At 38.5% G+C, this 14,428-nt stretch overlaps 1 protein-coding gene across 3 annotated transcripts in view; it reads left to right on the top strand.

The window, feature by feature from the left end:
* Window positions 1–14,428, top strand: part of Dlc1 (DLC1 Rho GTPase activating protein) — a 337,813-nt gene that overhangs the window by 304,876 nt on the left and 18,509 nt on the right. For all 3 annotated transcript variants that reach the window (XM_090353987.1, XM_090353984.1, XM_090353985.1), the window contains 2 exons: window positions 3,479–3,550; window positions 8,256–8,337. In XM_090353987.1, the coding sequence (XP_090210113.1) occupies window positions 3,479–3,550; window positions 8,256–8,337 (154 nt within the window). The remainder of the gene's footprint in view (window positions 1–3,478; window positions 3,551–8,255; window positions 8,338–14,428) is intronic.

Here is a 14,428-nt window from a genome sequence, read left to right as displayed (position 1 = left end):
TTTTTTTTTCCTACCAAGGCTGGCTTTGAACCTGGATCTTCAGATCTCAGTGGCTCTTAGCAATCATTTTATCTGGTGGATGGTATAAGAAATACACCTTTTAGATTGGGTGCCTGAAGTAAATAAATGAACTTTACCTGACACTCAGTGCTCAAATCAGGCTTTGCACATAAGCAGAAGATACATTGACAGAAGCTTGGGGGTTGATCTTAACCTTGAAGGAAGGGGGGGATATTACAGTTAGGGAAGGGGGGAGGGACAGGAGACTGAAGGAGGACTGGAAACTGAAAACTGAACTAATATACCACATAGAGGGCTTTGAAAACCACTCTAGACTGATGTTGTAGGCAGTATGGGGGACAGATGGCATCTAACTATAACTCAGGAATTTTGGTGAACCCAAGTTATAGATGGATTCTCTGCAAAGAGGAGGGGCTGGAGAGCTGGAATTTTAGTTTGGAAATGAAGGAAAGTAATGGCTTGAGTTGGGAGTGAAACTTCAAACACATTCCTTACGTGACCTGGCTATAAACTCAGGTTCACATTGTATTACAAATAATACATGTGGTTTTTTTAAGTATTCCTATTTGGTGGTTAGTATAGTATGACAGTAATGCTTAAGGTTAGGCCAGAAGAAATGAGTTAACTAAGATGTATGTATTAAAAAAATATATCTTTTTTTTCCCCTCCATATCTGTCTTGGTGGAGAGGAGGGACACTGAGGAAAAAAAGCAATTTCTTCTCTTTAAAAACTGAAATGGAAGGGGAGGGTAATGGGGACCAAGACATGTGAAAAGGTATCAATGTATGTGAATTAATGCACCTTCTATCTGGCAAAAATCATGTAACCCTTTTATTAATTACAATAAAAAAATAAAATAAAAATGAAATGGGGCTGGGAATGTGGCTTAATGGTAGATTGCTTGCCTAGCATGAATGAAACCCTGGGTTCAATTCCTCAGTACCACATACACAGAAAGAGCCAAAAGTGGCACTGTGACTCAAGTGGTAAGAGTGCTAGCCTTGAGCAAAAGAAATCTCAAGGGCAGTGCCCAGGCCCCGAGTTCAAGCCCCAGAACTGGCAAAAAACAAAGAAATGTTGAACTTCCTTTTCTTTCTCTTCCCCCCCACAATATAATTTCCTAGAAAGTATTTTTATAGTTTTATTTAAAGCTTCCTTAATTCCTTACAGAGACAAGGTACATGTATTAAATATATAAATTACAAAATGTTAAACGTAGGCTCGATGCTGGTAGTTCGAATCTGTTGTCCTGAAAATTTGGGAGGCTGGAAGAGGGTGTTTCATAGCTCCAGGTCAACCCAGGCAAAAAAAAAAAAAGTTTTCAAGACCCCTTCTTGACATCCACCAGCAGCTAGATGTGGTGGCCAGAGCCATCTAGCTGTGTGGGAAGTGTAAACAGGCAGATTGAAGTCTATAAATGTGTGCCCAAGCAAGAACTGAGACCTTGTTTCAAAAGTCACCAGTGGTGAATAAAAAGCTGGCTCAATAATAGAGCATCCATCTTGCAACTATGAGGCCCTTAGTTCAAATCCCCAGGGGAATTCTGCCCAGGGGGACGGAGTTAAGTTTAGTCAGTCACATAAAACCATTCTGCATATTGGTGCAGATATTGAAATCCTTTCTACAATTCAGTCCTGTATCTTGTCTTTCATAATGCCACTTTCAATGCTAAACTAGAAAGATTCATGAAAGAATGCTTTGCCATGCCAATTATTTCCACTCTAGTACCATAATTGTTTTAGTTTGTGTATTAACTAGCATGGAAAATTAGATGGTTGTGTTTCTCCTTGGTATACCCAGTACTCAGATACGCTTACTTGTCTGGGTGAATTTGAGTTTTCTTAATTATTTTTCTTAAAAAGCCAAGGAACTTATAAAAAAGAAAATAGACAAGAAAGAAAGAGAGAAAGGAAGAAATAAAGAAAGAAAGGAAGAAAGAGAGAGAGAAAAGAAATGCTGGGGAGCCATAAAGTTTGTAGGTGAAAATAAAATGTGTGTGATTCCTGTACTTATGTCAGTGACCATCGGCTTCCTATGTAGCTCAGCAGACAGAGGCTTAATGAAAAATTGAATCTGGGTTGAATTAAGCAGTGTGTTGAGACCTGCTCCTAAGGAGTGAGTAGCCTTCCATAGCTAAGTAGTCTTAATGGCATGAGGAGACTGGGAAGAGGAGTTGAAAGGAATATTCTTTGTGCAAACAGAGAAACTAATTAATGTACCCTGAACCTCCTGTGTGAGTCAGTTTTAACGGGATTGTAAATACGTGCTTGAGTGAGTTTTAACACCATGTGTCAGTTGCTCTTGGCCTTTCTGTTTATCAATACTATCTACAAGCCGTTTAACCACAGGGAAGTAGGAGCTTGATTAGGCATCTCAGCTTGCCAGGGCTCTGTGGGATTTGCTTTGGGATGTTGGGATGGCCCTGCATGTGAGGGGCAGCCTGGGCCTCTGGGCCTCTTCTTCTCCTGAACTAAGTATGGTCTTCCTATAGTCATTTTGCAGTAACATCTGCTCCAGCCCCTGGGTGTCACAAGGTTTATAACTGTGCCCCAGTATGTCCTTCTCTAGGTCTAGGTTGAGGATGTATTCGGTGGATTTATGTTGAGTGAAAGGAAATAGAGCAGCCAGGCTAGCAACTATCTTAAAATTTGCCCTGGAGTTTGAACCAGGGTCTCGGCATTGTTTTGGAGCCACGTTTGTTCAAGGCTAGCACTCTACCACTTGAGTCCCAGATCCACTTCTGGCTTTGTTTTTTTTTTCTCCTGGTAATTTATTGGAGATAAGCATCTCATAGACTTTTCTGCTAGGGCTGGCCTTGCACTGTGATCCTCAGATCTCAGCCTCCTGAGTAGCTAGGATTACTTACTGTTTTGGTTTTATAATCACCTGTAACCCAAGCACTGTAAAAGTTGCAATTTAATTTACTTTTAGGATTCCATTTGGGGAGGGGGGGGCTCTCCTTTTCTTCTTCTTTTTTCTTTCCACCATGCTGGGGACTGAACCCAGGGCCCTCAATCCGAGAAGCAAGGGCTGTGTCACTGGTCTATATGCTCATGTGTTTTCTCTGAAAGGACAGACATATAACTATATGAAAAAGGTACATAAAAATTTAAAATGTAGGGCTGGGAGTTTGGCCTAGTGGTACAATGCTTGCCTAGCATGCATGAAGACCCGGGTTCGATTCCTCGGTAGCACATACATAGAAAAAAGCTGGAAGTGGTGCTGAGGCTCAAGTGGTAGAGCTCTTACCTTGTGAAAGTCCAAGGACAGTGCTCAGGCCCTGACTCAAGCCCAGGACTGGCAAAAAAAAAAAAAAAATTTAAATGTTTAAGTCACATGGATTTTGTGTTTGCTTAGTCAAACAGACTTGCTTATCTATTAAAATCAGTTTATAAAGGAATATGTGAAGAATAAAATACATGGCTAACATTTTGTCTCTCTTCTGTTCTGTTGTAGAAATCGAGGCCAAGGAAGCTTGTGACTGGCTGCGAGCAACTGGTTTTCCCCAATACGCACAGCTTTATGAAGGTAAGCTAGGAATACCATCTTTATTTAAATCTATATAATCCTAAATTCTGGTATATAGCTTGTGATCTATGAATCATCTTCCAACATTTTGTTTTTTAAATATTTCACTTTTAAAAATAATGTAGTAGGGCTGGGAATGTGGCTTAAGTGGTAGAGTGTCTTCCCTAGCATGCACAAAGTCCTCGGTTCAATTCCTTAATACTACATAAACAGAAAATTCCAGAAGTGGTGCTGTGGCTCAAGTGGTAGAGTGCTTGCCTTGAGCAAAAAGAAACTCAGTGACAGTGCCCAGGCCCTGAGTTCAAGCCCCAGGACTGGCAAAAAAAAAAGTAGAGTACTTTACCACCACTCAGAAGAAAAGCTAGATCGGGCCCCAGTGAGTGCTCATGTGATCCTTACATACGTAGGAGTCTGAGATCTAAGGAAGTCCAGGCAGGAAAGTACATGAAACTCTTCAGTCAAACACCAAGCAGTGGAAAGTGGAGCACAGCCTCCAGTATAAAAGCAACAGCACCAAAGTCCTGAGTTCAAGCACCAACGCACACATATATACTATTGGCCGTCATTTAGTGGACATTCAGTTGTTTTTGTAAACTGCTGTTTTGAAGAGTTTTGTGTTCTCTTGGGCAGTTCCTGTAGAGTGATTTGTCTTTCATGTATACATGGGAAACCAGTTACTAAATTGTAAATATATATATATATACACATATATATGTATATTTGACTTCAATTGGTTATGCAAATTATTCTAAGGTACTCATATAGATTTTTTTACTCTGACCAGTAAAGATGTGTCCATGTATACTTAATGCTTGATATAGTCAGACCTTAATTTTTGTCAAAAACTGCTGTGGGATGATGCATAGCTTTTTGCCTCCATTATCTTAGTCACTTACGGTAATAGATGATTGTCATTTGGTTGTCTGTTTGTTTTGCTTTTTTAGTAAATGTCTCACAGCTATTGCCTTAAGTTGATCATGGTTTTAAAATGTTTTCTAAGAGCTCCTTAATCTACATTCTGATGCTTTGTTGGTCATGACTTACAACTAATCTCTCCTGGATATTCATTGTTTATAAGTCAGTGTTCATCCTTTAATTAAGAAACATAAACCAGCATTTGGGCTGAATTTATTCTGTCTGGATGGCCGTCTGATCTTCTCATTAGTGCCCTGGGTATGGAAGGGGGAGATCACTGGGAACTGAGGTGCTAGGACTAGAGAAGGAAGAACATCTATGTCTCCCTCATACTCTGAGACTTTTCAGAATTTCTGGGTTCCCTGCATGTGTTCTGCACATGTTCAGATGAACAAGCCATTCACTGAGATGGGTGAGTTATTGCGTTCTACATCAAATCATTTAAAAATGATCACAGAGGTAAACCAGTAAATTCCATCTTGTAGATAATTTTAAAACAAAGCTGGGTAAAGAGTGATTTTTTTAATTAATTAATTTTTTGTGGTCAGTCATGGGGCTTGAATTCTGGGCCTGGGCACTGGCCCTGTGCTCTTCACTAGTGCTCTACCACTTGAGCCACAGCATCGCTTCTGGTTTTCTAGTAGTTAATTCGAGATAAGAGTCTCACGGACTTTCATGCTCAGGCTGACTTTGAACCTTGATCATCAATTCTCAGCCACCTAAGTAGCTAAAATTACAATTTCTCTCTTGGTAATGAAGGCTGATATTTCAGTTTTCCTCTTGGTAACAAAGGCTGATATTTTTTGCAGTGAAGATACAGAATCTGAATCTAGTGGTAGATTCTAAAATATCTTCATGTTCTACCATTTCACACAATACCTTCAAATTATTTTTTGTTCTTTTAAAAAAAAAAGATATCTTTTTAATGCCTAGTAATGTTGCTAATCTTTCCTTCTGAGGGAATTTTTGACCTGTTAAAAGCTTTGGCAGTGGGAGGGAAAAAGCACTCAATTAAGTTTCCCATTCACAGCTCTCCTGGAAATAGAAAGAAATAATTGTATTTGCAACAATGCTAAAATTGCTCTCTTTGTGTTTAGTTTAAAAATTAAATTTCCTTCATTTACCATCATTTTGGGTGTTAGTTTGCTGTGGAGTGGCACCTTTTTGTGATAGCTCTGTTTGTTCAAGCTCAATTCTCTTCTCTTATCTTGTTTCTTTTACAGCCCTAAAATGTAGACGGTATTTTCATGAATGACATTTAGGGGATCTGTTGTGTTTCCAGGTTCTTTGAAGCATCAGCTCACCTGTGAGAAGTACATTACATTGTTCAAAGTTGTCATTTCCTCTCCACCATCCGGCCATTGGGACCTGGGAGCACAGACATATAACCACATGCCAGCCCACACATTCCTCCACTTCCTGTTGAGCTTTAATTTGGTACTTGACAATTTTTGCTTCCTGCCTTTAAACTCAAGCTGGAAGTTGGGTTCAGAAAACTTCTCCACATCAATAAGCTTTCATCTTTTAGAAACCAATTTCCATTTTTTAAAAAATGAAACTATGCAAATAGGACAAATTACTCATTTTAATTTTTGACATTCCTCCTATTTAGTCGCTACCATCTTCTTTAAGAAAAGGTTTATAGTTAATTTGAGTCAGAAAAATAATGGTAGGCACAACTGGTGGTATCCTAAGTTATAAATTGCTAAAAGAACACAGTTGCTTTGTCTCATATACTTAACAAGCATGTGAGTTTTTAAATTTGTGTTTATAGATTTAATCTTACTGTAAGTATTAAATATATGTTCTTTGCTATCAGTTCTGTTATGTAACACACCCATGCCCGTTAGTGACCAGGAACTTCCTTCCATTTTCTAATTTACATTTCACCATACATTCACTGTAAGATAGCTAGCATGCTTGCTTACTTTTCTTTTTTGCCTGTTCTGGGCCTTGAACTCAGGACCTGAGCACTGTCCTTGGGCTTTCTCAAGGCTAGAATTCTACCACTTGAGCCACAGCAACACTTCTGGCTTTTTTCTATGTATATATGCACTGAAGAATCAATCCCAGGTCTTCCTGCATGCTCGGCAAGCACCCTTACAACTATGCCAAACTCCCTGCCCCTATAAGCTTTCTTTTTTATTCCCACTGTGACAAAGACACTAGTCATTTGCTTAAGAGAGACTGTATGTTAATGAAGCAATACAATCTTGTGATACTGAATTCTGTATATTCCTTCATCCTTCTTTGGACTGAAGCTACTTCATTGGCCTGCATGTTATTATTCACAAAACCACCTCAGTATTCCAGCCTTTGCCTTTGGGGCAAGGGAGGAATTGATTTTCATTGATAATTAATTTTGATTGTTTTCAGCAGTTTTTTTAAAAGAGTTCCATACTTCTCTGTAAACCCAAGTGGTTATGTCAGTAACTAGTAAAAATCCTGTTTTCTCTACTCAATTTGAGAACTAGAACATTATAGTTACCTTTGTCTCTCAAATTACAGTTAGCCACCTTGGTTGCTATCCTATTAGCTACTCAAGGGCATTGTTTAAATGATGATTGTCCTGCTGTGATTGTCCTTCTTTGACTTTTCTTTGATCCTCTGAGTTGTAGGCATGCTGATACTGTACATGGCTTCCACTGAGAAGGCCTATTATTTACCCTGATAGCTTTATCCAGTGGAATTTCAGGTCTATTGTAAGTTTCCACTATGGTTCTGTTAGTCTTTCTCCTCCCAGCCCTTATTGATTGCCCTTTATCTGTGTGGAGGTTGTCTTTTAAGTGCAGAGATTTTTATCTAAGACCTGAAACCCAAGAAGCAAATTTTTAAAATTATATTTCAATATACATTTACTTATTAAATAAGTTTTAATGTAAATAACATTAAAATATAATTATGTCAGTTATTTTTAACGAATATTTAATAATCTGTTCATTAAATGTAGCCATCAGAACAGGGCAGTTGTCATATCTCAAAATCTTCTCTATTCGCCCTTTTGAAAGAATGCAATGATTTTAACCATCAGAAATACAGTGTGCTATCGATATTAAAAATTATGCATCCCACCAACAGCAGTTCTGTACCTTTTCACTTTCTCTTCGCCTTTCCATCCCGCCCTAACCTTCGCAGGCTGTGGAGGTCACTATACGACATCTCTGGACTCTTTTTAAAACAGCATTGAGAAGGAAATTCTTCCTTTGAGTTGAGTATTTCCTTCCTTTGTATTTTCCTCCTTTCTGTTTTTTGTTTGTTTTACATTCATTGTATATCTAGCCCTTTGTTTTAAGCAGAATTACATGGATTCCTTAAGAACCCATATTGAAGGGCTAATTTTGTTTGAAAATATCATGTCTTGAATTCTGTTTAGTTCTTGATATCTTGCTGATGGGTTTGTCCCTTTGACAATCATGTCCATTGATCTCTAGATCTTTCCTTGGCTTAGTTGTGCTTGTTTTCGTTGTCTCTTCCCTTGTTACTTGTGAACAAAGGTACAGATTTTAAAAATAAAAAGCCTCATTTTAAAAGGAAGCTCCTTGGTCAGTCCATTTGAACCATTTTGGCAAGAAGCAACACTGCATGTTTCTAAGACAAGTTTCTGAGCTCTTTTAGATACAAAATTATCTTGAAAAGCTGCTTTGTTCTTCAAAAAAAAAAATGTGATACAGAATGAGGGGTCTGTCCTGAATGCAAGGATACCACATTGTTTTGAGAGTTCCTTTCCCTTTGCTATACTGAGCTGAACCTAGGTGCTCAATAGTTTTTCCATTTTTTTTTCTTTTAACAGATCTCCTGTTTCCCATTGATATTAACTTGGTTAAAAGAGAGCATGATTTTCTGGACAGAGATGCCATTGAGGCTCTATGCAGGTAAATGGACATGTTATGGGTGTTTTCATTTTCTCTTAAGAATGTCGTAATCAGCACTGAGTTTTGGTAGTGTTCTTGGTGTATGTGTACACACTCACATGCTCCATTACTGGAGCTTGAACTCAAGGCCTGGCTGCTGTCTGTGTGCTTTTTTTTTTGCTCAGGGTTAGCACTCTACCACTTAAGCCACAGCTCCCAGCCACAGCTCCCTTTCAAGCTTTCGGATGGTTAGCTAAAGATAAGATACAGGTAAGAATCTAATGAACTTTCTTACCTGGGCTGAAAAACAGTGACCCTCAAGATCTCAGCCCTCTGAGTTTCTAGGATTATAGGCATGAGCTACTGGAACCAGGACAGATTGGATCTTTGATTAGGAAATGGTACACTGATTTACTTTGCTCTAAATTATAGGCCTTTTCATGGAAAATAACCCAGAATGCTATTATGTAACACTGCAGTTAAAATACTACTCATACTGATTGAAGACATTTTCAGTGTCATCCCAGACTTGACAGCATAACTCTATGACCATTGAAACAGTACAGTTTCTGTAGTATGGAAACTAAGAATAGTGTTTTTAAATACTTAATATAATTGAGAACATAGTCCCAAGCAGGTAACCCAAACAGAGTTAAAGCTGCTGTGGTAAAGGAGGAGCAACACATTCAGAGAGGGTATGTTGTTGACATTGGGGAGTCAGGACCATCCTCTGAATCCCAGGAAAGCTCTCAGAACCTGGAGCTTCCTCAGGTTTTATAAGGGTAGGATTAAGCAGGTTATAAAATAACCTCAGCACAGTCTTTAACATACAGGAGACAGGCAGTAAAGGAGCATTGATGTGAACTGTGAATAAAACTGTCAGAAATCTTTGTCTAAATGCTGGTGTCTCTTCAAGCTCAGTCAGTAGTTGTGGGTTTAATGAAGTGGAAGCAATAAAACCTGAGACCAGCAGTGATGGGACCCTGATAATCCTTTTAAAACCATGATGTTTTTATTCGTCCTTATTCAGCCTTTATAATTTTTCTCCTGACCTAAAACCTAACATCTGAATTCAAGGGTGCAGGAGAAGGAATACATTATCCATACATCAAGTTAAAGAAATACTGTGAAAATTCTCCTTTAATTTCAGTGTTTATTTTAACTTAGAAAAAAATCTTTAAGGTGCAACATACTGGAGTATGTTGTTTACCATTGTTGGCAAAGAATTTAGTAGCTCTGAGAGGTTTCTTTGGGGGGGGGGCCTTATTTTTTAATACAGTGTTATTAGAATCAGTTTACTTCAGTGATTTTCAAGAAAGCATGAGTTGTTCCTTTAGAATGGTATATGGGGAAAATATTGCATTTTTTTTAAACCATGGAAAACAATGCATTGTTAACCACAGAAACTGTTAACTTTTCTGGTTGAGTTTAAATAACCAGATAGAAGCATATAGGATATAGACACGTTTTCTGAAAGAAACCTAATTTCAAGTCCTATATGGCAGTGAATAATACCATCATGAATGAAAAAATATCCCCATCCATGCATTTTGGGGAGAGGACACCTACATCTGTCATATGAGCTACTGCAGACATTTTTTAGATGTTTTTATGCTTAACTCTGGGGCAGAATTAATTTATTTTCAATTCCTCATATGAATGAGATCACTCATGAGACGCATCTTAGAAACTATTTAAGCATTGCATCAGTTCATCTGTTTCACACATTTTAAGCCACATAGGGAGTGAGGCTTTCTGGCAGTATCAACAGCTTAGGAATTTCTGGGTCAGAAAAGTGGCACGGCAGCAAAACAGTCAAAGTCTGATTGTGTTCATACCAGTTTGGAGTCCAGTTTTCCTTTTATTGAAGGGAAGAGCCTCCTTTGCATTCTGTGAGTTACACTTGCTTTGACCACACTGGGGAAGCCACTACCCATTCGAGAAGGAGGAGGAATCTGCTCTTTGAGATCCTTTGTAGAAAGCAAAACCTTAAAAGCAACTCTAACCCTACACCCCTTTCAGCTTCAGCCATGTATTCCAGTTGGGCTCAGTTTTGTCATGCATAAAAGAACACATCACAGGTTAGCCTATGGAAGGAAATGCACTGTTGGATGCGTGTCAAGTGTTTTTGTTTTTGTTTTTGTTTTTAAATGCAAGAATCAGACCCAGCTTTGCAGAAAGGCTTAGAGTTGGATTTTCTTTTTTAAAAAGAAACTTTTTTAAACTTACATTAATAGATCAGTGTTTTTGTCCAGCAAAGTCATGGTCCCTCCCCTATGTGTTCACAGAAAGAGACTACATAAGGGACTAGGATGTAGCTCAGTGGCAAAGAGCTTGCCTAGCAAATGCAACGTCCGGTGTTCGATCCCAGGCACCAAAAAAGAAAGGACAAAAACAAAAAAAAAACCCACAGTTTAAAAACAAGAGAGGCTGCATAAGAATGAAACTCATATGATAGGCAACTGAGAGACAAAACAGATGTCAGAAGAAAATAGACACCACAGACAGTGGTTTTTAGTTCCTTCCTTGGGAGTATATTACAAATTCCTCCAAGTTCATAACATAGTTGAGAGGCCTGGTTCACTAATTATGTGATCTTCACCTCACTTGCTAGTCCAGCTTATTCCAAAGACCATCTTATAGGTACAGGGAGAGTGCTTGGGCCTTGCATACACAAGTCCCTGGGTTCAATCCCCAGTATTATGAACAAAAGCAAAAAGCAAACCAATACCCCAACCTTCTCCCTGTGCAATTCCAAGAACAAACAACAGTGCTATAGTGCATTTTAAAATGTCGCCTTGTGAATTGTGAAGTTCCCTCTCTACTGACAGGCTTTTTGCTGACATTCATCTTTTTGTGTTAAAATATTTTGAACAGTCGATTTGCTACTTCAGTAACAGAAACTTAGTTTATAGATTTACCAAGTCTTAAATTATTTCTCTTGCCAATATCACTTCTCTCTTGTCCTGGGCAATATTTTATATATAGGTATTAGAAAGGAGCCTGGGAGTGCCCTAGCTAGCACTGTTCTTTATTAAAAATACAAATATTCCACCTATAATCTCTGCTACTCAGAATACTGAGATCTGAGGATCTCCAAGCAGGAAAATTTATGGGACTCTTACCACTAATGAAGCCAAAGTAGAGCTGTGGCTCTACTTCTGCTCAAGTGCTAGCCGTTAGCAAAAAAGAAAAAACTAAGGACAGTAGTGCCCAGGCCCTGAGTTCAAGACCCAGGACCTACCCAAAACCCAAACAACAATAGGGACCAAAAATAAATAAATAACACTCATTCCTAAAACATTTTCAGGTCATACAACTCCTTTGATTCGAAAGCTGGCAGGAGTTGGCATCTGGTAACATTTTTTTTTGCTCAGGGCAGCAGCAGAAATGTAGCTATAATGGGCTTTTATTTTACATAAAATAAAAGCTTATGTTTGCTTTTTAGAGAACAATGATCCTGTCTAAAATACAAAATTTGATGATGACCAAGAATTATATTACTAAGTATGAACTTTGTTTTAAAATAGCCCTTCAATAGAATAGAAAAGGCAGCATATTTAAAGGGAAACAAGTAAGCCTGTTCCTTTATTTGTGATTGTGGGCTTTGAACTCAATGTTCCTCTTATTAGGTAAGTACTCTATAGCTTAAGCCTCACTCCCAACTCCTTGCAGATTTTCTTTTGGAGTTATTTTTCAGATAAAAGTTGTATGGGATTTTTTTTTTCTGGGACTGGTTCTCCTAGTTCTGCCTCCCACAAAGCTGGGATTATATGTGTGTAGCACTATGCCTAGCCAGCAAGTAATTTCTTGACACATTTATAGTAATTCCCAGAACATATCTTGAGAATTGGAATGATACTTTTTTCCAGGTTTTATTTTAAAAGTTCTTTCTGCCTTCTACTTTCCTGCTTTTTTTTCCCTGTTTTTATTTCAAATACAACATGGCTTAGAACAAAAACTCTTAAACTCCATGTGGACCTTTCCTCTTCAGAACAAGGTATCAGTCGCCTAGCAGATAAGGCCCACACATTCCTGTGGAGCTGAGCCCTGGGAAGGAGGGCTCTTTGATGCTTCTGAACAGATAGCTGATGATACCTTTGTTTCAACAACTCAAATAATCCTACTTAAGATATGTGCTGCCTCCATATTTTGTTATTACTATTTTAGAAATTAATGTAGAAGTATAGTGGTTTGAGTATGAGCCACCCTATTTGACTCTGATGTTTGTGGGCTAGATTTGTGATCACACCAAGCCTCCTCACTTACAAAGGGAAAATAAATCATAATATCTACATCATAGAGTTGCAAGGATAAAGAGATAATACACATGAAGTATACTTAGCATTGTGCCCCAGTTGTATAGCTAGAAGTACGTTTTTATAGTTTTAATTGAAGCCAGGTGCCAGTGGCTCACACTTGTAATCCTAGCTACTCAGGAGGTTAAGATCTGAGGATTGTGGTTCAAAGCCCCCCAGACAGGAAAGTCTGTGAGCCTCTGATCTCCATTAAGTACAGAAAAAGCCTGAAGTGGAGCAATGGCTCAAGTGGTAGAGCAGTAGCTTCAAGCAAAAGCAGCTCAGAGATACTAAGTCCTGAGTTCAAGCCTCAGGGCCAGCACAGAAAAAAAAAAGTTTCAATTGTCATAATAATTGCTCATATTTATGGGCTATAATTTGATATTTCAACACATGAATGTAACCTTATGATGGGCAGATGCCAGTAGTGTATGCTTATTTATTTTTTTTATTTTCATTTTGCTAGGCCTGGATGCTGTCTCTGAGCTCTTTTTAAAGCTCAGGGCTAGTATTTTACCTCTTCAGCCACTGTTCTGCTTCCAGCTTTTTGTAGTTAATTGGAAATAAGAGTCTTAAATCTCATGGACTTGCTTGCCTAGCTGGCTTTGAACCTCCATCCTCATATCTCAGCCTCCTTAATAGCTAGAATTATCAGTGTGAGTCACTGGTGAGCTGGCTTATCATTTTTTGCTGAGAATATTTAAAGTCCTTCCATCTACCCATTTTAAAGTGCATCATAAATTAATGGTAATTATAGCTACCGTTCGTAGTCTGTCATAGAATGCTTTGACTTAGTCATCATCTGTTTTTGTGCTCAGTAACTAACCTCTGCAGTCCGTCTTCTCATTCTTCCTTCTTAGCTCTTGTAACTGCTAAGTCCATGTCTTTCCTAGATAGAACTACTACTTAATGTCATTGCTGGCTTTCAGTAAGAAAAGCAGATTCTGTCAGTCAATAGGCATTCCCTGGAGGTTCAAAAGAGACACCACAGAGAAAAACCCAGGAGATAACTTCAGGATTGAAAGGTTGTTGGCCTGGTGTTACTGGCATAAAAAAATAGAAAATTGAGTTTTATAAGACAAGCCTCCTGAGTCTTTGTTGTTGTTGTTGTTGCTGCTGCTGTTGTTTTTAACTCAAATCTAGAATTGTGAAATAAACCCTTTCCAACCCCCTAGTCCTCTATGCCTAGTAAATTCAGTTATAAACACCACTCAACCATTAAAGCCCAAATAGAGTCAAGTAGGTATTGGATTACATGTTTGATTAATGAAACCCAGACCTGAGACTAACTGTAACCATTCCAGATTCTTTAAATCTTCAGACTATTGGAGAACTGAAACATGGTCGGTGTGGGCCATTGAAGTTATTGATTGATGCCCCTTAGAGAGGGACCTTTCACTGCCCTGACGTTTAGAGAGGGACCTTTCTCTGCCCTGACGTTCTAAGTCTGCAGATTTGTTCCTGGTTATTTGTTTTCTTTCCCTCCCTGGCCACAGAGAGAATTTTTCTGAACATAGACACTCTGCGTTATCTTTGTTTATTCTCTAAACAGGCACCCACATAATCTAGAAAATCAAAGGCAAGCTTATCAAGCCAGCAGAAATACTTTCTATCCTACATCCAAATTTCTGTCAGACAAGTTGCAAGGACAGGATCAGAAGATAAAGCCTGCAGAGGAGAATACATGATCAGTAAATCAAATTCTTTCCCATGAAAACATAAGAATTGTAATTTTAGGGGGGGAACTCTGGAAAATGGGTGAGGAGATTTGACACAATAAACAGACATATTAAAAGTTATTTGGCATTGATCAA

Source organism: Megascapheus bottae, chromosome 20 (assembly GCF_031878675.1).
Source record: "Megascapheus bottae isolate mThoBot1 chromosome 20, mThoBot2.hap1, whole genome shotgun sequence".
In the NCBI taxonomy this organism is placed as follows: domain Eukaryota; kingdom Metazoa; phylum Chordata; class Mammalia; order Rodentia; family Geomyidae; genus Megascapheus; species Megascapheus bottae.
This window is presented reverse-complemented; position numbering and strand designations above follow the sequence as displayed.